Below are 27,313 nucleotides of genomic sequence, written 5' to 3' on the forward strand. Positions count from 1 at the left end.
TCGCTTATTGCGATTTTTTTACCAAAAATATGTAGAAGAATACGTATCGGCCTAAACTGAGGGAAAAATATGTTTTTTTTTTATATATTTTTGGGGGATATTTATTATAACAAAAAGTAAAAAATAATGCGTTTTTTTCAAAATTGTCTCTATTTTTGTTTATAGCGCAAAAAATAAAAATCAAATACCACCAAAAGAAAGCTCTATTTGTGGGAAAAAAAGGATGTCAATTTTGTTTGGGAGCCACGTCGCACAGCCGCGCAATAGTCAGTTAAAGCGACGCTGTGCCGAATCGCAAAAAGTGGTCTGGTCTTTGACCAGCAAAATGGTCCGGTCTGTAAGTGGTTAAATCAAAACCACACTGGGAGTACATGATTTTTCTAATTTGTACATCACTAAAAACTAGTTTATATATTTCTACCAGACAGAAGAGAGATTGACCAGTCTTGTATCTTGGGTGTGCTCCCCCTCCTGCTATTCCTACCAGCAATCAATGAACAGCTTAGATGCTGAATACAGCAGCTGTAGTAGCTACTGTAAATGCTACAAAACAGATTGTAAACATTGTTCAGAAGTAGGATACAAAGTTACATTACTACTTTTTATTGATTCTGTTACTAATATATGAAGATCAAAAGGATGACCTTTGAATGCCATCTGAATGTGATGTCAGAGGCAACCTTACAAGGAAAAAAAAAGCCAAATTCTTTTATCTACAGCATAAAATGAGTACACCCCAACAGATTGACACTATACTCCAAAATACTCCAACAAATGCGGGTCATTGATTGTGTACACACACACACACAAAAAAAAAAGATAAGTATTTTTCCTAAGACCCCTTTCACACTGGGTCGTTTTTCAGCCACTATTGCGCTAAAAATAGCATCTGCAAACTGACCTGAAACAGCCGCGGCTGTGTCACACTGGAGCAGTGCGCTAGCAGGACGGTAAAAAAAAAAAAAATAATCAGTGATTTTTTATCGTGACTGCGACATTATGGCGGACACATTGGACATTTTTGGGACCATTGTCATTTATACAGCAATCAGTGCTATACAAATGCACTGATTCCTGTGTAAATGACACTGGCAGTGAAGGGGTTAACCACTAGAATGCAGTGCAGAGATTAAGTGGTGTCCTGGGGTGCGTTTCTAACTGGGGGGGGGGGGGGGCGTGGCTGTGTGTGACACGTCACTGATCTCTGCTCCGATCACACAGAGCAGAGATCAGTGACACTGTCACTAGGCAGAACGGGGAGATACTGCCTAGTGACAAGTGAAAAAAAAAATTATATATGGAACTTCCACTTTAAGGGAGGTGACCCCCTGACATGCCACATTTGGCATGTAATTTTTTTGACAATGCCGCTGCAGAGGAGGGGTGATGAGCGGGGCCTTCATTCCCCTGCATCGTTGGACCCTGGGACAGGTTTGGTTCCGATTATTAAGTTAGCAGCTACAGTATTTATTTATTTTTTAAGCAGAACTTCGCTTTAACTAAAGAGTCAATGCACCCTTGACATAGGCTGGAAAAAGACACTTTCTTTTAACCCCCGGGTCAGATCTCTTGGCCTGCCATGACAAGGGAAAAAAAAGAACAGAAAACAAAACCATCCTAGTGAGAGTCAGCCTGAACGCTACCAATATGCTAGAGCTGCACAATTAATCATTAAAAAATAAAAATTGTGATCTCGATTCAACCCCCCTTGCAATCTCTATTGCAGAGTTTTCCGATACTTTCATATAGCAAGTGGAGAGACTTATCTGCTCACTCAACTGTCAAAACAAAACATCCCAGCAGTCTGCCAAGTTTTTTAAAATGAAACATTGTAACCAACTTCTGCACGTAAAGAAAAAAAAAAAAATCCAGGCAGTCTGACAAGTGTTTAAACAACGTGAAATGCAGGAAGTTTAACCACTTAAAGTCTAAATCTTTTTCTGACACTTGTTTAAGTTAAAAATCAATATTTTTTGCTAGAAAATTACTTGGACCCCCCAAAAATTATATATATTTTAGCAGAAACCCTAGGGAATAAAGTGTCAATTGCTGCAATATTTTATGTCACACTGTATTTGCCCAGCGGTCTTTCAAACACAATTTTTTTTGGGGGGGAGGGGGGGGGAACCCACGCACGCAACGAAACAGTAAAGTTAGCCCAATTTGTTTTTTTGTTTTAGGCTCCATGCACACTGAAGCTCAAAAAAGCTTTTTCTGGACGCCAGATTGCTAGCAGAAAACGCTGGTCGAAAAATGTGCTTTTAACAGCGTTTTGTACTAGCGTTTATGAGCTTTTATTAGCGTTTTCAATAAAAATACACAGAGGACACTCCAAAAATCCCACAGTGCATTCCAAACTCCCACAATGCATTGAAAAAAATAGAATGCCGAACACTAATTAACGCGTGTTTATGAGCGTTTATCTTTTTTTTTTTTTTGGTGAAAAACTGCACTTTGAACACGAATTTCTGGCGTTCAGAAAAAGCCCATATACTCCACTGCTCATTAAAAGCTAAAAAACGTCCATGTGTGTATGGACACATAGGCTAACATAGAGTGGAGTTTATGGGCCTTTAAAAAAAAAAAAAAAAGGCCCAAACTCCAATAAACTGCAGTTTATGAGCTCCAGTGTGCATGAAGCCTTAATGTGAAAGATGCCGCACCGCAAGAATTGTGATCGATCTAAGCAAAAAAAATTGTGATTCTCATTTTAGCCAGAATCGTGCAATATGCAAACCACAGGTGCACAGTGAGAAACCCAAAAGCCTCATGTGCCCAGACAGGCCCTGCCACCAGGAGGAAACCAAACTCAAATCCCACTGAAGAGATAGAGAAAAGGAGAGAGAGACATCTGCCCCTTACCTAGGTCTTGCTGGTGCCTGTGCCTGTCCCACTTGCTGTGGCCCCCAAATCCATCCTGGTACTGCAGCGTGTTGCATGTGGCTAAAACACTGGTTCCAGACTCCATTAGCTCCTCTGCGTCAGACCTATAGGCATCAGTCCTGTTACTCCCTCCTCCCCCTGCACGTTCTGGTGGAAATGACGCCATGTGCCTGCTCCTAAGATACAGGTACCTCGCTTCCGATGGCGTTTCAGAGAAGCGGCCGGATCTGAAAAAATAAAAAGAATGACGTCCGCTGCCACTCGCCATCGCCTGGAAGTGGCAAACCCTAGAGCAGTCCCGGCTCTCCCCGGGCACTGACAAGGGAGAAGGAGCCCATCCAACAGCTTCTGTCATCACACTGTTGAAATGGTAGGAACTGGCTCTGAGGTAGGGAAAGAAAAAATGGTGGAGCAGGAAGCCCAGCCTCTCAGGACAGCACCTTGAGAGCTCGACACCTCACTAAGTGTTCTCTGCCAGTGGAAACACAAAAACTGGCAACATGTGGGAAGGAGCCTCCTTTTAAAGTTTGGTGGAGGTGTGTTTCCTGTTGGCAAGTGGGAGGAGCCACTCTCTCAGGTGCTGTCCTGAAAGGCATTTAGGGAAAATATATTTAATGTAGAAATGTAAAATAAATCAGGCGGTCTCTTGGCAATGAAAGGGTGGCCCCAAATGTCATCACCTAACTCCGGAACATTCACTTCCCATCTCTCTGCTCCTGACCAGCGATTGTGGCGGTGGAGAATAATGCGTTGTAAACTTTGGATACAGGTTACCTCCAAACATTTTCTGAAATGTAATGGGTTGTATACCGCAAACTTCAGTACTAAATTGTGACTGAAAAGGCATGGTGGGGAGCTGGAAGATGTTTAACCACTTGTCTACTGGGCACTTATACCCCATTCCTGACCAGGCCATTTCTCAGCTTTCAACGCGGTCGCACTTTAAATGACAATTGCGTGGTCATGCAACACTGTACCCAAACAAAATTTTTATCACACAAATAGGTTTCTTTTGGTAGCATTTAATCACCACTGGGTTTTTTTTTTGCTAAACAAACAATGCACTGATGGGCACCAAGGAGACGGCACGGATAAGTGACACTAGTGGGTACTGTAGGGACTGCGCTGATAAATAAGTGCCCTGATTATCAGTGTAGATGTCCTTTTTAATGAAGCCCGTTATGGGCTCTCTTAACCACATGCTGTCAGCATGAGGAAAGGAGCGCCAATAACTGGCCTCTGTTTAGATCTGCGATCAGCTCATCACAATCTGCGATTGGCTCTTTACCTCAATCTGATCAGCAGTGTCCTCCGGACACTTCGATCACTGCAGCAGGCACAATCATTCAGTCATTCAGCTATAGTGCAGTCGGCAAGTGATTAAAGTAGTAAGGCCTTGTTCACACTTAGCGATTTGGAATCACAGGTAGAATCAGTGCAGCTCCAAATTGTCCTTAAAGAGGAGGGCCGTTTTAAAAAAATATATAAAAAATTTAAAGTCAGCAGCTGCAAACACTGCAGCTGCTGACTTAATAAGCACACTTACCTGTCCAGGGCGCCCGCGATGTCGGCCGCCCGAGGCCAACCCGTCCCTCGGCTCTCGGGTCTCGGCGCCGCCACTCCTTCTAAGGGAAACAGGCAGTGGAGCCTTACGGCTTCACTGCCCGTTTCCTACTGTGCATGCGCGAGTTGCGCAGCGCTTTGTGAATGGGACGCGCTGTGTTCTGGAACACAGTTCCCAGAACACAGCGCGACCCGTTACCCAGAAGACAACGCGACAAGGAGAGAAGAAAGAACATCTCCGCGGAGGAGGAAGAGGAAAATTAGGATTATGTGCCTAGCAACAGGCATTTCTGGTAAGTAAAAAATAATAATTTTTTTCAGTTTTTTTTTTGATTTTTTTGTAATTTTTAATATTTTTTTTTTCAGGGTGGCCCTCCACTTTAAAATTGCCACAAAAGGGGAAACACCTGTTTGGGTGGCATTCACCTTTGCCACGATTATCTTATACTGCCAGAATATAATGTCTCAGTGGGGAGGAATTCTCCATCCACCTCAACTGTGGGAATGAGGAACCGGTTGCATTTTGTTTGTTCAGCCTACTGGCTGAAAAAAAAAAAAAAACACAACACAAAACAAAATCGTCTATGGCCAGCCTTATCGCTGTGGGTCTCCAGCAGCCAACTTGGATATGAAAGCCGGCTGTGGCTTCCTGAGGAACCACAGTCAGCACCCCAACTGAGCAATGGTGAGCTTGTGCAGCACTCTGACTGGTCCAGCAGCCTCCAGAGACATGGAGACTGCAGGAGGGGTGGGATAAGCGACGCCATCTTCGCCTAGTGAGAACTGCATCTGGGGAAAATAAATAAAAACCCTGCAACTGAGGCAGCGAAGCAGCAATATTTCACTTTTTAGCGTGAAGATTCACTTTAAAGACAACAAACATTACTCATGGTTTGATGTGACGTGACAAACAAGGCAGCAAGGTGTAAATGGGCCCTTTTCAGTTTGCAACCCCTGGAATGTTAGGCAGCTAAGTGCAATAAGATGCAATCATTTTAAATGTTGAAAACACACAAATTTCTAACACCGTGTTCCAACTTGCGCGATATAAAGCTTCTCTACAAGTGCATCAACAATCGAAAATGTATTATATTCAAATGGTACCCTTCACAACTGAGAGTAGTATTGTTCTAAGCTTTTGCTCAAGAAAGTATGGGGCAGCGTATAGCGTTTTTTACCCCAGCAGATTTCAACAATGGGAGTGCCTGAAAACCAGGGTCAAAAAAAATTAAAAATGCTCAAGCCTGAAACAATCAAAAAAACTCACATCCACTCCAGTGCTGCAGTGTCTGTCCACAAACTCCCTTGCCAGATGCTGACGACTTCAGTTCGTCTTCCTCTGGGGTTCGATTTTTGGCCCTTTAGATGAGCCGGGTAAGGCTGTGATGGCAGCACTGCCACAAATGCGTGGGAGGTCATGCATAATCGGCAAATGCTGAAATCGTACACTAAGCTGAGCATGTGCAGCTCTGTCTACATTGCAAACAGGCAGGTAAGAACGCAGACATAGCATCTCTCTTCTGTAATAAAATGCCTGCAGATTAGTAATACCTTGGTTTGAGAGCATTTTGCAAGCAAGCTACTTTTTTTTAATAAAAATTTTGACTTGATATACAAGTAGCGTCATGTCACAACTGAGTATAAAAGAAAAGAGAGGCACCTCTATAAGTGTAGCAATATGGTTACATTTAACGAAGGTAAAACATTTATCAACTCACATGGTTGAGAATTAGACCCCTTTCACACCAAGGGTGTTTTGTAGGCGCTATAGCGTTAGAAATAGTGCCTGCAATCCACTCTCAAACTGCTGCACCATTGTCTCCAGTGTGAAAGCCCGAGGGCTTTCACAGTGAGTGGAGCATTGCGCTGGCAGGATGCCAGGAAAAGTCCTGCCAGCAGCTTCTTTGGAGCAATGAGTTTACCGCTCCTCCACCGCTGCTCCCCATTGAAATCAATGGGGCAGCGTGGCTATACCACCGGCAAAACGCAGCTATTACGGGCGGTTTTAACCCTTTCTCGCCTGCTAGCGGGGGGGGGGGGGTAAAAGTGCCCCGCTAGCGATCAAAATGTGGCACAAATCCGACGGTAAAACGCCGCTATGGGCGCAGAATTGTGAAAGCAGTCTTAAAGGAGGCACATCTAATTATGGCAGCCATCTGGGGTAAAGCTATTCACAGACCAGCCTTTCTCAACCTTTTCAACACAGAGGAACCCTTGAAATAGTTTTTGGAGAACCCCTGCTAACAATGAGAAGTCTACAACTCGTGATATAATAGTGTGATGGTCAGTGGGAAGAATAGTCCTTACACATTGGGAAGAATTGTCTCCTTACAGATATCTAAAAAGATGAATGGTGTCAGTGGGAACTTATCTGAGAGGCAGAAATTGCCCAATGCTGAAGGAAGCCCTAGCAACCTCTGGAGGAACCCTGGTTGAGAATCACTGACATAGACCATCCTCCACACCACCATTGACGTCATCCCTTCCATGCTGCGCTCCACGGGTGGTTCAAGCCTTGCTTTCAGATTGCTCTACTGCAGGGTGGTCTTCCTGATCACAATTGCAGACTGATAGCAGTGAGAGCCGGCGATGCAAAGGATGGACTATGTGGACAGCTTTCCCAAGATGCCTGTGCTATGTGCCTATTTTAATCATCAACTATATGAGTTGCTAAATGTTGTACCTTCATTAAGGCCGGGTTCACACCACAGCGATGCGGGAACGCTGCGAATCCGCTGCGTTTTCCCGCATCGCACACCTCCCGCCGGCAGTTCACACTGCCCTATGCGGACGGCTGGGAGTGTCAATGATATGTTAATGTCACCCCCAGATCCGTCCGCATATCGCAGTGCGATCTGCCGACTCGCACAGGAATCGGATCGCATGGTGTGAACCCCCATGCGATCCGATTCTGTTGCGGACCAAAAAAAGGGTCCCGTGCGAGTTTGCTGCGGGAGCGATGCGAATTCAGCCATACTATCTGTATGGCTGAACTCGCATCACTACGGAGATCGGATGTGATTTGCACTGCAGTGCGGGTGCGAATCACATCCGGATCTCCCCCCGCAGCAGTGTGAACCCAGCCTAAATGTAACCATATTGCTACACTGAGGCTCCGTTCACACCTAGGCATTTTTCTGCTCCAAGCCTCAGCTCTATAAAACAAATCCCATTAATGTCAATGGCCCTTGTTGACATGAGCATTCTGTTGCCTAAAGCAAAATGGCTGTCACCCAAAAAAAAGTACATGAGATTTTTTTTGGCAGATTACAGGCATTTTAATTCTTTTACATTGGTGACCTTTTAAACGCCTGTATAAAAACCTCTGCAAAAACGCCCAAAAAAAGCCTGTAAAATATGTGAACGGAGCCTTCAAGGCACCTCTCTTCTCTTTTATACTCTTTATCTTCTGCTGGATTTTGCTTCTAATGCCCTTGTGGAGGCTTCAATTTGTGGATGGACATTTTATGGTTATACAACATATCACATTTATATAATATTTTTTATATTGATTATAAACTGAAGGACCTATGAATAAATGGTTATGGAACAAATTATTTGAGTTTACATTATTTCTTATGGGGAAACTTGCTTTGATATAGGAGTGCTTTGGATTACAAACAGATTTCTGGAGTGAATTATGCTGACAATCCAAGGTTGCGAGTACTATAATTACAAGTATTTATATAGCACCATCAATTTACATCAGTCCCTGCCCTCAAGGAAATTAAATACAGTGTGACATAAAATATCGCAACACCCATTTTATTCTCTAGGGTGTTTTTTTTATTTTTTGCTAGAAAATTACTTAGAACCCCCAATTATAAATAAAATGATATATATAATTTAATTGTTTGGGGGTTCTAAGTAATTTTCTAGCAAAAAAAAAAAAATTATCTTGAAACCAACAAATGTCAGAAAAAAGGTTTAGTGTTTAAGTGGTTAAACTTTTCACCTACACACAAAGTCTATTCCATTGACAAAATTGTTACAATGTTTATACTTAAGTTCAACTGATAAAGAACATTGTGATTTTTGGCAGACTGATGGTTTTTTTCCTTCCTTTCCACAGCAGAGTGAATTTATTTTAGTTTAGTTAGTAACAAGGAAAAAAAAAAAAAAAAGCCATAACAATTCTTGCGGATTAATCGCGCAGCTCTACTCAGAGCTCAAATGGATCACAAAATACCACACACAAACTGGCCTGACGTGATGTGAAAGGGGTGCTCAAAAAGCGATCACACTCATCATAAAGCAATGTTTGCTCAGTTTAACAATTTTATACAAATAAGTCAAAAGAAAAATTATGTAAACTCTCTGGCCACACATGACACTAATCTAACTAAAAATACTGGTGTAAATGCACCCATCCTCTACCCACATACAACCTTGGCATCTATAAACCCATCCATTGATCACATACAACCCTTGCACCTAAACCATCCAGAGCCTACACACAATTGCTGCCTCTGAACACAGCAAGTGTTATGGGCATCTAGTGGTCAGATCCATGTGCCAAATGCACCCTCCAACAGGATCATTCCATAACCACTTCTATTAGCAGCCCTGATAAAGGGGGGGTCCTTCGTCAAATAAAATACCCTTATATTTAACTTCACTGGATACTGGGTGCTCCTTTACGTTCCCTTCTTTCCCAACACACAGAGTCGCCCTTAAGGTCGTACCCCAAGCCTGAACAGGGCACGGACCTCTGGAAACCAATTCTTTCCATTTGCCCTTACTCTACAACACTGACTGATCGAGTCAGTCTAGTGTGATCTACACCTCCTCTTCCAAGCTACACATAAGTCTGGCACTGATAAAACCACCCTCTACCCACATATAACCCAGGCTACAATAAACCCCCTTTGTTGCCCATATACAAGCCTGGGACCAATAAACTCATGCAACATACATTCTTGGCACCGAAAAAAAAAAAAAATCCATCCTCTGCCAGCATACAACCCTGGCACCTACAAACCCATCCTCTGCCCACATACAATTCTGACACTGACAAAATCCATCCTCTTTCGACATACAACCCTGGCTCCAATGAGTCCTTCTACTGCCCACATTCAGTCCTGGGTTTGGTTTATGGGTGCCAGGGTTGTATGTGGCTGGCACCAATAAACCCATCCTCCGCCCACATAAAATTTTTGGCACTGAAAGATTTAATTCTCTGCCCACATACAATCAGGCAGTTATAAAGCTTTCTACTGCCCACATACTATCCAGGCACCTAAAAACCTCTGCCAACAAAGCTAGAACTGATAATCCCATCTTGTATGCCAACATAGAAAGATTCCTAGATGTGTACGGAGGAACCCGTGTTACAAATGGTTGCCCCACTTACAGGGCTTTATGAAACTTTTAACCCTTTCCCTGCCAGAGCCGGTCTGCAATTTTTATGTACACGTTTAAATTATTATTTTATTTTAGGCCTGAAGATTACACAAAACCCACAAATTTTATATATTTTCTGAAAGCCGATACCCTAGAGAATAAAAAAATGGCAGCTCCAATTTTTTCTGTCACACAATATTACCACAAAGCTCTAGGAAATGCAAACTTTCAGCAAATAAAAAACAAAACAAAAACAAAAACAAAAAAACACCACACACTAACGTGAAGTTTAGGGCAAACAAACACAATAAAGTACCCACGTTTGGTAAAATATAAAAGATGAGGTTGCAGCGAGTAGATACCCAACATGCCAAAATCTTAAAGTTTTGTGCGCCTGTGAAATGGCGTCAAAACTTCAGGAGTCTGCCTATCAGTTTCACACACAATCCTAGTGGCTGCAGACGCCGTAATACACCCCCCCCCCCCCCCCGCTGTCAGGTCCCGGCGGCGAAAGGGTTAATGCTTAAAGCGGGGTTCTACCCTAAAGTGGAACCTCTGCTGATCGGATCCCTCCCCCCTCCGGTGTCACAATTGGCACCTTTCAGGGGGGAGGGGGGGTGGAGATACCTGTCAAAGACAGGTATTTACACCCACTTCCGGGCATAGACTGCCAGGGAGTCCGGGCATAGACTCCCTGTCCTGCCGCGCTGTCTGCTGGGACACACACAGGTCCCAGTGACAGCGCGGACAATTCCTATTGCGCTGCGCGACTCGCGCATGCGCAGTAGGGAACCGGGAAGTGAAGTCGATTCGATTCACTTCCTGATTCCCTCACCTAGAATGGTGGCGGCAGCAGCCGAGAGCCGAGTGATTGATCGGCCTTGGCATCGCTGGACCCCGGGACAGGTGAGTGTCCATTTATTAAAAGTCAGCAGCTGTAGTATTTATAGCTGCTGGCTTTTAATATTTTTTTTTTTTTTGGTGGAATCCCTCTTTAAGAACAGACACAGCCAATCTTCTTGGGGGAAAAAAATGCCTCCCCCTTTTTCAGGGTTTGAACAGTCAATGTTAATAAAATCACAACAGAATGCACTAAGGAACCCGAGTTCAAGGATAGGTTCACCTAAACAAATAATAAATGCACATTTTTTTTGCAAAAAAATAAGAAAAAAATAGTAAGCACGTTTTTTTATTTTAGGAGCCTGTACAGCAGATCACGGGTGCAATGTCAGGCTCCTGCAGACTCTTAGTATAGCTATTTGCCTGTACCTCCAATACCAGCAGACAATTACTTCAGTCCAGGAAGAATCAATGAACTACAAACAATGCTCACCAGCACCCTTGTAGTCTTTTCATTAAGAAAACTATGAATGAATGTAGGGCTATGCTCTTTTCAGATCGTGATAGTGGGTGTGGAGAGAAGATCCCTGGCCCGCTGTCACAGGGGAAAGGAGCAGGAATATGTAACATACTCCTGAAAGTGAATCCTTTAAAGTGGTTGTAAACCTGGGTGATAGGAACAGAGCTGAGGCTGTCAGTGTGCTGTGTGAAGGGGGTGTGTCCCTTCCCTCCAATCAGCTCTCAGAGCTCACTCCAGCACTGTGAATGGTTGTAGAGAAGAGAGGGATGCAGATGAAGGGCAACAACATATGAGGATTGGTTTCCTCCCTGTGTATCACCCGATGCCAGTCACTCACGGGGTATATATGAGGGTCTACAATCACTTCAAGGCTTGATGTAAAGTAGCATGGCCTAATGGCACTATAGACAGCAGGGTACCTACATTCAACCCTGGCACTGACAAATCCTTCCGCTGCTCACATACAACCCTGGCTTTGGTTTTTAGCTACCAGGACTATATGAGGGCAGAGGATAGATTTATCACTGCCAGGGTTATATGTAGGCTGAAGATAGGTTTATTCTTGCCAGGGTTGTAAGTGGGCAGCAGAAGGCTTTATGGCTGCAAGCATTTGTGGGCAGAGAATTGATTTATCAGTGCCAAAATTTTTGTGGGCATAGGATAAATTTATCTGTGGGCAGAGGATAGGCTTATTGGTGCCAGGGTTATATGTGGGTAGAGGATGGTCATTTTGATGCCAGGATTATATGTGGGCAGAGGATGGTATATTGATGGCAGGTTATATGTGGGCAGAGGATGGCATATTGATTCCAAGGTTATAAGTGGGCAGAGAATGGCACTATTGATGCCAGGGTTATATGAGCGGAGCATGGCATTATTGATGCCAGGGTTAAGTGGGCAGAGGATGGAATTATTTATGCCAGGGTTATATGTGGGCAGAGGATGGATTTATGCCAGGGTTATATGTGGGCAGGTGGCATTATTGATGCCAGGGTTATATGTGGGCAGAAGGTGGCATTATTGATGTCAGAGTTATATGTGGGCAGAAGGTGGCATTATTGATGCCAGGGTTATATGTGGGCAGAAGGTGGCATTATTGATGCCAGGGTTATATGTGGGCAGAGGATGGCATTATTGATGCCAGGGTTATATGTGGGCAGAGGATGGCATTATTGATGCCAGGGTTATATGTGGGCAGAGGATGGTATTGTTGATGCCAGGGTTATATGTGGGCAGAGGATGGTATCATACCACCCTGGTACCTCTGCCCACACTCTGGGGGTCTCCCCGTCCTCCAGTATGTAGTCCCCATGGCCTCCTCTCCCCCCAGAGCCCCCCTCACCTCTGTGCACCACAATGCTCCCGGCTCTCAGGCCTGTGTGGGGTTGGGGCCGGTGGGTAGCCTCGGCCAGGTGCTGCACGGAGGTATCGGCGGGGACCGGCTGCGCCTCCTCTCGCCCTATTCGGTCCGGTTCTAAAATGTGGCGCCTCCAAACAAAAGGCTCCACTCTGCCGCCACCAAGGCCGCGCACCGCGCATGCGTACCGCCGCCGAGCATCACGGGAGCTGGTGCTGCGATCTCTCGGCGTGTGCTGTGTGTGAATGGAGCGGGCTGATGAGTCCTCTATGGCCGGGAGAGGTGGAGGAGGGACGGAGGACACCCGGGGTGAGGAAAACTAGGGAGCGGGCGCTGATATTTGTACGGAATACTCTCCTCACCACACAGACTACAACTCCCATCAGCACCCGCGCACACCGGAAGTGACCGGAGGGGAGAGCGGACAGCTGACAGAGGAACCTGTGTACACTGCTAAGTTGTTATCTGGTGACAGCATGAGGAGACCTGGCTGAGGGAGGTCTGGTAATGATTGGAGGATACTTGTGTGTATGAGGGGGGTCTGATGATGATTGGAGGATACTTGTGTGTATGAGGAGAGGAGGCTGTATCATAATGTGTAGAGGTTGGGTGGTGACAGGAGGCTCGGCAACCAAGGTTGGACTGTAGCGTGTTTCTGCAAATATTAAAATGCGCTAGAAATGAATAGGTGTGAATCAGACCTAAATGAGAGGCACTGGGCGATTGGAGGTTGGGTGATTACGGGGGGCGGCTGTATCCCTGGTTAAAGAAGTTTGGGTGATTATTGGTGGAGATGGAATTATGTGGCTTGCTTTCCCAAGCAGCAGCTCTTATGATACAAAAGAGATTGATAGTAGAGCCAATTGAACTTGATTTTTCAGTCCCTGTGGTAAGTTGGCCCTCTGGAATTGGTGTGAGGGTGAGGGTAGGTCCATCACCAGGGTTATCAGGTGCCCCCCCTCTCCTTTATTGGGGTTTTGTTGATGAACCCAGTGGAATTGGTTTACTAAAATCTGGTGCAGCTCAACATAGAAACCAATTGGCTTCCATTTTGTTTTGTTTTTTGTCAAAGCTTAATTGAACAAATTGAGGTTGGAAGCTGATTGTCTACCATGCACAGCTGCACCAGATTTAGCACTCTCCAGTTATAGTAAGGCTCCATTCACACTTGCATAGCTCCAAAGTTGCACCAACTCTGAAGGGCAACTTTGGATGGGTGCAACTTGGATACGACTTTGGCATTGACCAATGATAATGGATAACCGTTGCATTGTAAAACATTTAGGTATGACTTCCATGCAGCTTTTGAGGGTTAACGTTGAAGTCTACGGCCCTCAACTTGCATGAAAGTCTGACCAAAATAGTGTATGAAGTACTTTGAAGTTGCTGCAACTTTAAGGCCCCTTTCACACTGAGCCGTTTTTCAGGCGCTACAGCGCTAAAAATAGCGCTTGTATAGCGCCTGAAAAAAGCGTCTCCTTTCACTCAGTGCAGTGTGCTAGCAGGACGGTAAAAAAAGTCCTGCTAACAGCATTTTTGGAGCCGGTGAAGGAGCGGTGTATTCACTGCCCCTACCCAGAACTTAATCAGGCAGTGCCGCTATACCGCCAGCGGCGCTTTGCGGGTGGATTTAACCCCTTTTCCGCAGCTAGCAGGGGTTAAAACTGCCCCGATAGCGGGCAAATAGCGCCGCTAAAAATTGCACCACTTTACAACCGACGTCCGCACCGCCTCATTGTGAAAGGGGCCTTAGTCACACATATGAATGATTATCTTTGGAAAACGTAGGGAACGACTTGTCATGTGACTTTGGTGTCCAAAGTTGCATGACAAGTTGCAGAAATGTGAATGAGTCTTAATCAATCCCACTGTGTCTTTAAAGGGCTCAACTGTGATACCTGGCATCCCTAGTACACCCCTTGTAGCCCAATTGTGTTTCCTTTGGATTCAAATCCAGTTATTGCTATTGGTCTGCATCATATGATAAGTTCTTGATTGCTTGTTGTAGGGCAGGGGTGCCCAACCTTTTGATAAGTGAGGGCCACATAAGGGACTTGGTTACTAGTCGCGAGCCACAATGAGCAGATGACAGGTCCACTAGTTGATGTTTTTATCCAGCTACATCTACAGGTTTGAAGAACAAATTCAATTTCTGGTTTCTTAAAGTGTTTATTACCCTAAAAAAAGATCCTGTCCCTCTAACCACTTCAGCCCTGCAAGATTTTACCCCCTTCCTGACCAGAGCACTTTTTGCAATTCGGCACTGCGTTGCTTTAACTGACAATTGCGTGGTCATGAGATGTTGCACCCAAACAGAATTTCTTTTGGTGGTATTTGATCACCTCTGTGGTTTTTATTGTTTGCGTTATAAACAAAAAAAAAAGTGTCAAAGTGACAAAAAAAAAAAAAATAGATAGAGATATATATATCTATCTATCTATCTCATATATTTTTTTTCCCGGGACTGCGACGTTATGGTGGACACACCGGGCATTTTTGACACTATTTTGGGACCATTGTCATTTATACAGCAATCAGTGCTATAAAAATGCATTGATTACTCTGGGCTATGAAGGGGTTTAGTGAGCCCTAGGGAGTGATTATAACTGGGGGGGGGGGATGGGCTACAACTCACGTGACAGCAATGCTCTCGATGACAGAGAGCCGTGATCTCTGTCGTGACTCAAGCCAGAAACGGGGAAGTGCCTTGTTTACAATAGGCACTTCCCTGTTCTGAGGCTCCATGACACGATCGCTGGAAGACCGGTGGGCACGGCCATGCTGTAGGTGGCGGCCGCATGTGCCTATCCTTGGCTCTTAAAGGGGACATACAAGTACGCCCATTTGCCCACCGCTGCTATTGTGCCGACATATATCGGCATGCGACAGTCGCCAACTGGTTAAAGCATGAATAACAGCACAATGCTTGTCCTGTGTAATTTGGCTATTTGTATTGCCTGAAATACCTGGCTGATCCTGCCTGGTTCTGCTTTCCCCCCTGTAAACTGACCACAGTTTATCATGGCTGCTGAGCCCGGACTCTGTGGTCAGTACGTGCCTCCATCATCTGTAGCTCTCCTCTGTCCCCTGCCCCCACCTGTCAGTTCGTGACAGTATTTGTTGGCAATCCCCTGTGTTTTAGATATTGCAATGTCTCAAGTGTCTGTGCTTTATTAAAAAAAAAAAATGCCTCTGTATACCTTATTTTATTTCAGTCCGGCGCTAACGTGACCGGCCGCCCCTCTCCTCTTCTCTCCTCCTCCTGACTGACGTCGGTGGGGGATTCCCGGCCCTGCCCGTTGTCAGATCAGGAGGGGGAAGAGGCGGCCGGCCATGTGAACAGCGCTCGGAAATGAGATATACAGAGGCATTCCTTTTAATAAAACAGACACTGGAGACAATGCATTAACACAGGGGGTGCCTGAAAATGCTAAAGTGGGTTTATAACCATTTTGCTGGTCAAAGACCAGACCACTTTTTGCAATTCGGCACTGCGTCGCTTTAACTGACAATTGCGTGGTCGTGCGATGTGGCTCCCAAACAAAATTAATGTCCTTTTTTTTCCCACAAATAGAGCTTTCTTTTGGTGGTATTTGATCACCCCTGCGGTTTTTATTTTTTGCGCTATAAACAAAAATAGAGCGACAATTTTGAAAAAAACACATTATTTTTACTTTTTGTTATAATAAACATCCCCCAAAAATATATAATAAAACATTTTTTTTCTCTCAGTTTAGGCCGATATGTATTCTGCTACATATTTTTGGTAAAAAAAATTGCATTAAGTGATTATTGATTGGTTTGCACAAAAGTTATAGCGTTTACAAAATAGGGGATAGTTTTATGGCATTTTTATTAATAATTTTTTTTTTTTTACTAGTAATGGCAGCGATCAGCGATTTTTTTTTTTTATTTTTTTTTTTATTGTGACTGCGACATTATGGCGGACACATCGGACATTTTTGGGACCATTGTCATTTATACAGCAATCACTGCTATATAAATGCAGTGATTCCTGTGTAAATGACACTGGCAGTGAAGGGGTTACCAGTGGGTGGCCATGTAGGGCTTAAGTGTTCCTAGGGGTGTGTTACTAACTGTGGGGGGGATGGGCTTTAATTTAGTGAACACTGATCTCTGCTCCAATCACATGGAGCAGAGATCAGCGTCACTAGTTGCTAGGCAGAACGGGGAAATGCTGTTTACAACGGCATTTCCTTGTTCAGCCTCCCCGTGAGACGATCGCGGGTATGCAGGATGGCAAATTTAAAGAGACGTACAGGTACGCCCATTTGCCTGCCCGTGCCATTCTGCCAACGTACATCAGCGTGCGCTGGTCAGGAACCGGTTAACCAATTCAGCCCCGGAAGATTTTACCCCCTTCCTGACCAGAGCACTTTTTTACAATTTGGCACTGCGTCGCTTTAACTGACAATTGTGCAGTCATGTGACGTTGCACCCAAACATAATTTACGTTATTTTTTTTCCCCCCACAAATAGAGCTATCATTTGTCGGTATTTGATCACCTCTGCATTTTTCTTTATTTATTTTCGCCCCCTTGTGGCCGAATATGTTACCAACGTAACATGACGGCGATTCACGCGGCCAAACCATTTTTCCGCAGTACAACTGTGGCAGCTGGTCGGCAAGCGGTTAAGAGTATTACCATTATTTTGGTGTTTTAGACTTTCCTTTTACTTTAAAGTGGAGGGCCACCCTGAAATAAAAAAAATCATTAAAAATTAGAAAAAAATCAGAAAAAAAAATGAATTCTTTTTTTTTTTTTTCTTAACTTTCCAGAAATGCCTGTTGCTAGGCACATCATCCTAATCTGCCTCTTCCTCCTCCGCGGAGATCTTCTGTGTTCTCTCCTCCGTGCGGCGTCTTCTGGGTAATGGGTAGTGCTGTGTTCTGGGAACTGTGTGTCCCAGAACACAGCGTGACCCATTCACAAAGCGCTGCGCGACTCACGCATGCGCAGTAGGAAACGGGCAGTGAAGCCGAAAGGCTCCACTGCCTGTTTCCCTTAGCCAAAATGGCGGCGCCGGAACCCGAGAGCCGAGGGACGGGTCAGCCTCGGCCGGCCGACATCGCGGGCGCCCTGGACAGGTAAGTGTGCTTATTAAAAGTCAGCAGCTACAGTGTTTGCAGCTGCTGACTTTTAAATTTTTTTTTTTTTTTTTTTTTTAAACCGGCCCTCCTCGTTAACTTGTATTAGCGGGGATAAGACAGGAGCACCGAGCAACAGTCCAAGCAGGTTTGCTCTGCAATTCTTTTTCAGCAAGGCCAACCGTTTCAGCCCCAGTTCACACATATGTGATACGGGAACCATTGCGATTACAGTGCCGGTTCCTGCATTGCATCTCCCTCGCAGACAGTTCACACCTCCCTCTGCGAACCGCTGCATGTGTCGATACAAAGTTAATGACACCCCTACATCGGTTTGCAGATCGCAGTGCAAACTGTAAATTTGTACCTGAATCAGATCGCATGGGTCTGAACACCCATGGGATCCGATTCCAGTGCAGGGGGAAAAATAAGGATCCTGCACTATTTTCATGAGAATCAAATGCGAGTTCAGCCATACAATTGTATGGCTGAACTTGCATTGCACAGACCTTGCATGTGATCTGTACAGCAATGCAGTGCAAATCACATGCAATGTCTGACATCACATATGTGGCTTAATGTTGATGTACCTCTTTCCTGAAATTTCTACAGCAAGTCTATAGCAAAAAACAATCAAAACATCTACTTGTCTGAGCTGACACCTGACAGTCAGGTCAGTTCCCGACTAACAAAGTGCTCCCAAATGTGTTTCCTCAAAACAAACAGGCAGATCTTGTAACTGTTTGCTGTTCTGTCAGCACTCAGCCTTTTCACCCAGCAGCTGACAACTGTCAGTTCACATACAATAAGGGCTATGAATTGCTGGGCCTGCTTAATGAGGCCTGGCTACCAGGTAAGATGTGGACTTCAGAATGAAAGCTTTTCCCACCTAGAGTGCAGCAAAACCTTCTGGCCTCCAGGACATATTTAAAGAAGACAAGAAGTCTTCTGCCTATGAGATACAAACCCTGGAGCCCCTCATCACATGTAGGGGAGAAACGTAGGTGATACATTTCAATTGTCCCACAATGCTGCCAGTCAGTGCCTCACAATACAAGGGTGGCTAGGTGGTAGTAGGGGTAAGTGTATCTATGTGAAGGAGCGTGGATGGTAGAGTGAGACTATATATACTGTATGTGTGCGGAGCCTGGATGGTAATGAAAGACTGTATGGCTATGTGGTTTTTAGAGGCAGATGTGATCTATAAATGGCATTATGGAAATGAAGATCCATTATAATATTTATATACAGAGATGTTGTTTTATTAGCCATAAGGAGTGACATTGTATGTGTGGCACCTAATGGACTGTGACAACTGCGTTCATTTACCTTATTTGTCTGTTTTCAGATGATACCACATGTAAACTGGTTACAGGCTGTTTCAGAATAACATGGATGATGAGGTAAGGTTAAAAGTTGTGTGAAGTAGATAATACAGGGCAGTAATTGCTGTTAATAATAAAGCTAGGCAGAATTATTAGCCAGCAAATCTGACATACAGTGACAGTTGGGTACATTTTAGACAAAACAGAAAATTAGACCTTTAAAAGCATAAACGGGCTGCCTACTCAGAACCATAATATGTAGTGGTGTGCCAAAACCGAAAATTCAGGATCCAAAAACAAAACAAACAGGTTAAAAAATAAATTTGAAGAATGTGGCTAGCGTTTTTTACATTGAAATCAGTAGGATGCAATCTTAAGCCCCATACGCATCAGTTTTTCTGCTGAGGTTTTTCCTTCAGATTTACCAAAACCATCTAATATGAGGTCCAACCTTAGGAGTTTCAATGTGTATGCAATCAGGTAGGCCCTTCTACTACATGGTTTTGGTAAATCTGAAGGAAAAACTCAGCAGAAAAACTGATCGTGTGTATGGGGCTTTACATTGCAGCCAATAGGACGTGTTTTTGCATTGCAGTTGATGAGACACAGCATGCCATTATCAGCACCCTTTTCTTGCCGGTAACCCTATTTTCAGCCGATGGTTTTCGGCGGCCGATATATATCGGTTTATCCATAATATGGTCATCTCCTTTTTTGCTTCCTTTTTGCAATGCAGATGTATGCCCAAAAGCACCCATTGTAAACTACTTGCTGTAATTCAGTTTGTTTTTTTGTATGAAAGTGCCACTGCTAGCAATCACATTCAAAAATGAAATAGGTTTCCCAAAGTCTTTTATCCTTTTTATGTATTAAGGGTTAAATCTTCTTCTTGGACAGCAAAAAGCCTTTGGACAGCAGCATTTCCAGTCCGGGGGGACGGGAGTGTTGCTTATACTAGCAGATTTAAATACACTAACGAATGGAAGCCACATTCTAGTTCACACTGCAGTTACAACAAACACTTGTTTTTCTTTTGGAATAAAGGTTTACATGGATAAATAAAAGCTGATTGTTGTAAGCATCAGTCAGCGGTAAATGATTTGTGTCAACCCTGTACACTGCTACATTTGCAGTAGAATTTGTTCTGTTGAAAATCAGCTGACTAACTGGGCAGATCACAGGTGAAAATAAAGGAAACAAATGCAGCTATTACATCTAAGAATTGGTAAGCTGCAAAATAATACATGTTTGCTTTTGAGTTTTAATCCTTTTTAAATTGTGATGCCAGTTTTTGTAGGATGGCTGTCTTGAGGATGAATAGCAATTCACTCATTCTTTTGAGTGGAAATGATGGTCACTAAAAGTGACAACTTTATGAAATAGTGTTTAATTAGTTGCAGACTTTGTGCATGCTACACACACCCAATAAAAGGTCATCATGGTACTTGGTGCGCGGTCGTACAACGTTGCATCCAAACAACATTTTTCCCACAAATAGAGCTTTCTTTTGATGGTATTTGATCACCTCTGTGGTTTTTATTTTTGCACTATAAACAAAAAAAACTAAAATTTCCCAAGGCGTCTTTCAGGACAGCACCTGAGAGATAGCGACTCCTCCCTCCTCGTTAGGAAACTCCTTCTTCCTCCAGACTTTAAAGGGAGGCGCCTCCCTACCACACTTCAGTTATTGTGTTTCCTCCGGCCCGGAGGGAACATCTTCTGGGAGGGAGTCAGTTTCTCTTAGGTGTTCCTGAGGGACTAGGCTTCTTTCCCTTTTTTTCCTCCTTTAGGCCGGGTTCACACCGCTGCGATGCGGGAACGCCGCGAATCCGCGGCGTTTTCCCGCATCGCATTACTCCCGCTGGCAGTTCACACTGCCCTATGCGGACGGCTGGGAGTGTCAATGATATGGTAATGACACCCCCAGATCCGTCCGCATATCGCAGTGCGATCTGCCGACTCGCACAGGAATCGGATCGCATGGTGTGAACCCCCATGCGATCCGATTCTGTTGCGGACCAAAAAAAGGGTCCCGTGCGAGTTTGCTGCTGGACCGATGCGAATTCAGCCATACTATCTGTATGGCTGAACTCGCATCGCTACGGAGATCGGATGTGATTTGCGGTGCGAATCACATCCGGATCTCCCCCTGCAGCAGTGTGAACCCAGCCTTAGAGACCCGCTGTCCTCCCGACCTACCCAGGCCTCGGCAGCGGTAGCAAGCGGGCTCCTCTTCCCCTCTTGTGCTCGGAGAGAGCCGAAGATTCGGTGGCCCGCACGTTCGTAGGCGCGCGTGTGCCGCCGCCATGTTTTTTTCGGCGGTCGCGCCGGAAGTGACAGAGCGGGTCATCGGGTCGGCTGAAACGTCGTTTCCGGCGTGGACGCAGGGGGGAGGAGGGAGGACAGGAGCTGGTGCCTATTTCCGCTTCCGGTCCGGTGCAGCTGCATTATGGGAGTCCGGAGGCGGCGTGTAGCCACAAGTGGATTTCTGCACACCTGGAATGGAAGATTCAGCGTCTGCAGCGGTGGGCACAGGCACCAGCAAAGCCCAGGTAAGAGGCAGCGGTTAAAGTCTGCCTTCTTTCTCCTATTTCCTGGCATTTGGTCTCGCTCTCTCTTTTTTTTCTTTCCCCCCTGGTGGCAAGGGGCCTGTCTGGGCACTAGAAGCTGACTGGTTTCTTCTCAGTGCACCTGTGTGGTGATCCCTATCAAGGCTGAGACTGGGTCTCACTAAGGGTTCCCTGTTTTTTTTTCCCTTTTTTGTCTTTCTCTTCATAGGCTAAGAGCTCTGACCCAAAGAAAAGATGTCCTTCTTGCAGGGCCAAGCTGGGAGAAAATTGGAAGAAAACCCTATGCAGTCCCTGCATTACTTCTTTAGTTAAGGAGGAATCAGCCTCTGTATGTGAGGATCTGGTGGCCTCTGTAAAGAAGGAGCTATACGCCACGATTCAGAATTTTCGTGACTCACTAGCAAACCCGGCTGCTAGTCAGCCTTCCACTTCAGAGTCTTCCCAGGGGTATCTCTCAATCCCGGTATTGGAATCTCTGCCTGAAGACCCTTCAGATAGGGAAAAGCAGTCCACTGCTCTTTCCGTTAAAGATTCGGAAGAGGAGTTGGAGGATTCTGAGGTAGCCCCCTCTAAATTCAAACTGTCCCTTGAAGAGGTTGATGGGCTCCTAAAAGCCATTCATGCTACACTTGGTTTAAGTGAGGAGAGAAAGGAATTATCACTCCATGACTGCATGTATGCTGGGTTGGATGAGCCTAAGGGCCGAACGTTCCCAGTTCATCCGGTCATCTCTGAGGCCATTAGGAAAGAATGGCAGGATCCAGAGAAAAAGCCCTTTTTCTCCAAAGCCCACAAAAGGCGTTTTCCTTTTGAGGAGGACCCTGCAGCAGTGTGGAACAAGGTGCCCAGACTGGATGCCGCCTTCTCCCAGGTTTCATGGTCCACGGATCTGTCCTTTGAGGACATGGGAGTTTTGAAAGATCCGATGGACAAACGCATGAATCTTTTGCTCAAGAGATCATGGCAATCAGTTATGAGCAATTTAAAACCAGCAATGGCCACAACGTGTGTAGCCAGAAATTTTGAATACTGGATTAACCAGTTAAAGTCACATATAGCTGCAGATTCCCCCAAACAGGAAATCTAAGATTCTTTTCCTACCCTGATTACGGCAGTGGCTTATGTTGCAGATGCCTCAGCTGAGGCAATTAAGATATCAGCCAGGTCAGCAGCTCTAACTAATGCTGCAAGAAGAGCCTTATGGCTTAAAACCTGGCCCGGTGACTCGGCATCAAAGAATAAGCTGTGTAGGTTACCCTTTTCAGGGGACCTGCTCTTCGGCCCTGACCTCGATAATATTCTTGACAGGACAGCCGATAAAAAGAGATCCTTCCCGGTCAAAAAGAAAAAGCAGGTACCAAAACGTCTTTTTCGACCTCAAAAAACTCAGGATCAGGACAGCAAGTTGCAGGGGAGAAGGAAAAATTGGTCCGCCCCGAAGCCGAAGGGTAGAGGCGGAATTCTCTTCCGTCCTCCTACACAGGCCGAAAAATCGCAATGACTCGTCTCTGCGGGTGGGCGGAAGACTACAAGAATTTCTTCCGCAGTGGTCAGGGATAACTTCAAATCAGTTTATTCTGACCACTCTCGCGCAGGGTTACTCACTCGAGTTTGCCAACAACCCCCCAAAAAGGTTCCTGATTACCAACACCCCGCGGGACTCGGTAAGGGCCCTGGCCATGAAGTCCTCTCTAGAGGAACTGATGCAACAGGGTGTAGTAGTACAGGTGCCCCTGCAAGAACAGCAGGAGGGGTTTTACTCCCATGTTTTCCTAGTAAAGAAACCGACAGGAAAATTTCGGTTGATTCTCAACCTGAAACCGTTAAACGAGTCCATAAGGTACAGGAAGTTCAAAATGGACTACATTTTTTCAGTCAGAAATCTGTTGACGCCAGGATGTTTTATGGCGTCAGTGGATTTAAAAGATGCATACCTACATGTTCCGATCTCTCCCCAGTCTCAAAAGTTCCTCAGGCTGGTGGTGAGGTTGGGGGGTGTGGTTCATCATCTCCAGTTCAGGGCCTTACCCTTCGGTCTGTCATCATCTCCCCGAATTTTTACCAAAGTAATGGCAGAAGCTTTAGCGCCGCTGCGACTTCAGGGAATCGCAGTTATTCCTTATTTAGACGATCTGCTGTTTTTCGCCCCATCCAGCGAGGAATTGCAGATCAATCTAGGCAAGGCTCGCAGCCATCTGGAGGCGCTGGGGTGGATTTTGAACCTCCAAAAGTCGTCCCTAAACCCATCTCAGGAGATTCGGTTTTTAGGGTATCTAATAAATTCGGTGGATCAAAAAATCTTCCTTCCCTTAGACAAGAAGGACAGGATTTCCGGTGCAGTGTCTTTACTACAGACCAGCCAAAATCTGACAGTAAGACAGGTTATGTCAGCTTTGGGGGTTCTAACTTCAACAATGCCAGCAGTCCAGTGGGCAAGAATGCATTTCAGGTGTCTGCAGGCTTTCCTTCTAAAATCTTGGGATCACACAGTGGCATCCCTAGAGGCAGAGGTAAGAGTTTCAACCCAGGTAAAAAGGTCCCTATGGTGGTGGAAAAGACAGGATGTCTTATCGGAAGGGTTAGTCTGGGCTTTTCCAGTCGAGAAAAGACTAACAACCGACGCCAGTTCCTGGGGGTGGGGAGTCCATCTAGGAACACGTTTCACTCAGGGGTCCTGGGCCAAAGAGGAGGCAATAAGGTCCTCAAACTGGAGGGAGCTCAAGGCGATTGCCTTGGCTCTGGAGTTGTTTGTTCAGGAGCTTCAGTCCCATCACGTCCAGGTCCTAACAGACAATGCCACGGCGGTGGCTTATTTAAACAGACGGGGGTACAAGAAGCAGGTCGCTTCAGGTACTGGCCATGGAGATTCTTCGGTGGGCGGAAAAAGGTTTGTTATCCCTATCTGCAGTCCACCTAAAAGGGGATCTAAACAGGTTAGCGGACTTCCTAAGCAGAAACGCTATTCAGGAAGCGGAATGGTCTCTAAACCCAGAGGTATTTGCAATGATTGCCGGGAAATGGGGTTTTCCAGAGGTGGACCTGTTCGCCTCAAGGGTGAACGCCCAGGTTCCCCAGTTCTTTTCCCTGGACAGTCGCGATGGCTCGCTGGGCACAGATGCGCTAGCTTATCCATGGGAATTTCGTCTTTGCTACGCTTTCCCCCCCATTTCAGTTAATCCCGTTAATTTTAAGAAAAACTCAGAAGGAGAAGGTGCCAGTTATTCTAATCACGCCCTTTTGGCCAAAAAGGGCCTGGTTTTCGACAGTTCTAGGTCTGGCAATCAAGCCTTGTTGGCATCTGCCCCTCTGGCACGATCTGTTGTCGCAGGGCCCAGTAAACCATCCAGGAGTGGCCAGCCTGGCCCTCACGGCCTGGTTTCTGAAAGGCAGCTCCTTAGGAGCAAGGGGTTTTCCAGCCGTTTGATCTCTACCCTTTTGGCAAGTAGGAAAAGGGTTACAGGGGCCATTTATTCTAAGGTTTGGAAGTGTTATAAAACTTGGTGTTTTTCAGCCGCCCAGGTGCCAGGGAGCCTTGTCTCCATCTTGGGTTTTTTACAAGATGGAGCAGACAAGGGACTAGCAGTTAGTACCCTGAAGGTGCAGGTAGCAGCTCTGACATTGTTTTTAGAAAGATCTGTGGCCTCAGATCCGCTGGTGATCAGATTCTTTAGAGCCCTTAAAAGATCTAGGCCAGCTCCTATTAAGGTTTTTCCTAGATGGGATTTGTCGGTAGTCCTACAGTCTCTAACAAAGGGTCCTTTTGAGCCTCTTGGGGAGGCTTCCCTTAGGTTTCTCACATTAAAGACCGTTTTTCTGATTGCCATTGTCTCTGCACGCAGGATCAGTGAGCTAAATGCTCTGTCAGTTAAAGAACCATATCTCCATTTTTCCTGACAGAGTTATTCTTAGAACAGATGCAAAATTCTTACCGAAGGTAGCTTCAGTTCAGAACCGTATACAGGACATAGTACTGCCAACCTTTTGTGTTAACCCCAAAAGAAATAAGGAGACTCTTTTCCATACATTGGACGTCAGGAGGACTCTGCTGAGTTATCTAGAAAGGACGGAGTCCTTCAGACGTTCAGATTCACTGTTTGTACTTTTCTCAGGAAGAAAAAAGGGTTTCCAAGCTTCTAAAGTTACTTTAGCTAGATGGCTGAAATTAGCTATCTCGGAGGCATATTCCCAGGCAGGATTATCCCCTCCAGCAGGAATTTGTGCACACTCAACCAGGGCTCTGGCGTCTACGTGGGCAGAGAGAGCTGGTGCCACCCCTGAGCAGATCTGCAAGGCGGCGACATGGTCGAGTTTTCACACATTTGTGAGACATTATAGACTGGACCTCACTTCTGCCAGCGATCAGGCGTTTGGCAGAAAGGTCCTGCAAGCTGTTGTCCCGCCCTAAGGGGTAAGTCTCTGTTATCCTCTCAGGTGCTGTCCTGAAAGACGCCTTGGGAAAAACCAAGTTAGACTTACCGGTAACTTGTTTTCCAGAAGTCTTTCAGGACAGCAACATCCCGCCCTATGGTATTATATTATGCTACGCTGTGACTAACGTATATGTATATGTTTATGTGTTCCAGCCGGGGCCGGAGGTTCTCTTCTACAACTGAAGTGTGGTAGGGAGGCGCTTCCCTTTAAAGTCTAGAGGAAGAAGGTGTTTCCTAACGAGGAGGGAGGAGTCGCTATCTCTCAGGTGCTGTCCTGAAAGACTTCTGGAAAACAAGTTACCGGTAAGTCTAACTTGGATTTTTTGCTTTTACTTTTTGCTATAATTAATATCCCCAAAAATACATATTAAAACTATTTTTTTCCTTAGTGTAGGCCAATATTTATTCTTCTACATATTTTTGGTAAAAAAAAAAAATAAGCGTATATTGATTGGTTTATGCAAAAGTTCTAGTGTCTACAAAATAGGGGATAGATTAACCACTTGCCGACCGCCGCATAACGATATACGTCGGCAGAATGGCACGGGCAGGCATATGGGCGTATATATAAGTCCCTGCCTGCCCGCGGGGGGGGGGCCCGATCGGGCCCCCCCCCCCGGTGCCTGCGGCGGTCGGCATTCCTTCGAGAGCGATCCGGGATGAGGGGGCGGCCATTCATTCATGGCCACCCCCTCGCGATCGCTCTCGACGAATGGAAATCCTCCGTGACATCACTTCCTCTCCTGTAATGTAAACACAGGAGAGGAAGTGATGTATTCTCTCCTCCGTGTCGGTATTTTTCGTTCCGGCACCGAGGAGAGAGGTTCGGTGAGTTGCACCAACACACCACACATACAGTAGAACATGCCAGGCACACTCACACCCTCCCTTTACCCCCCGATCACCCCCCCAATTACCCCTGCCCCCCCAGTCACAGTGACACCAATTGCATTTTTTTTTTTGCATTGGTGTCATTTGTGACTGTAATAACTGTTAGGGCAGTTAGGGTTAGCCCCCTTTAGTTCTAATGTACCCCCCTAACCCCCCCAATAAAGGTTTAACCCCGTGATCACCCCCCGTCGCCAGTGTCACTAAGGCTGGGTTCACATTGCAGCGGTTTGAGAACGGATCTGATTCGCACCACACTGCAGTGCAAATCACATCCGATCTCTGTGCGATTCGAGTTCAGCCATACAGATAGTATGGCTGAATTCGTGTCGCACCCGCCGCAAACTCGCACGGGACCCTTTTTTTGGTCCGCAGCAGAATCGGATCGCATGGGTGTTCACACCATGCGATCCGAGTTTGCAGATCGCACTGCGATATGCGAACTGATCTGGGGGTGTCATTATTTCACTGACACTCCCAGCAG

At 45.6% G+C, this 27,313-nt stretch overlaps 2 protein-coding genes across 5 annotated transcripts in view; one reads left to right on the top strand and one right to left on the bottom strand.

The window, feature by feature from the left end:
- Positions 1-12,703, bottom strand: part of CBX1 (chromobox 1) — a 94,181-nt gene extending 81,478 nt beyond the window's left edge. The window contains exon 1 of the mRNA XM_077459755.1: positions 12,492-12,703. The gene's annotated coding sequence lies outside the window, so the exon portion shown is untranslated. The remainder of the gene's footprint in view (positions 1-12,491) is intronic.
- Positions 12,694-27,313, top strand: part of SNX11 (sorting nexin 11) — an 85,865-nt gene continuing 71,245 nt past the window's right edge. The window contains exons 1-2 of one of the 4 annotated variants that reach the window (XM_077459759.1): positions 12,694-12,815; positions 18,965-19,019. In XM_077459759.1, the coding sequence (XP_077315885.1) occupies positions 19,008-19,019 (12 nt within the window). In that variant the 5' untranslated portion in view covers positions 12,694-12,815; positions 18,965-19,007. Of the gene's footprint in view, positions 13,011-18,964; positions 19,020-27,313 lie in introns of all 4 variants that reach the window. The other 3 variants (XM_077459760.1, XM_077459758.1, XM_077459757.1) reach the window with 3 other exon arrangements.

The sequence above is a fragment of the Lithobates pipiens genome, unplaced genomic scaffold, assembly GCF_037356315.1.
Source record: "Lithobates pipiens isolate NorthernLeopardFrog02 unplaced genomic scaffold, aLitPip1_a1.2 Scaffold_28, whole genome shotgun sequence".
Classification (NCBI taxonomy): domain Eukaryota; kingdom Metazoa; phylum Chordata; class Amphibia; order Anura; family Ranidae; genus Lithobates; species Lithobates pipiens.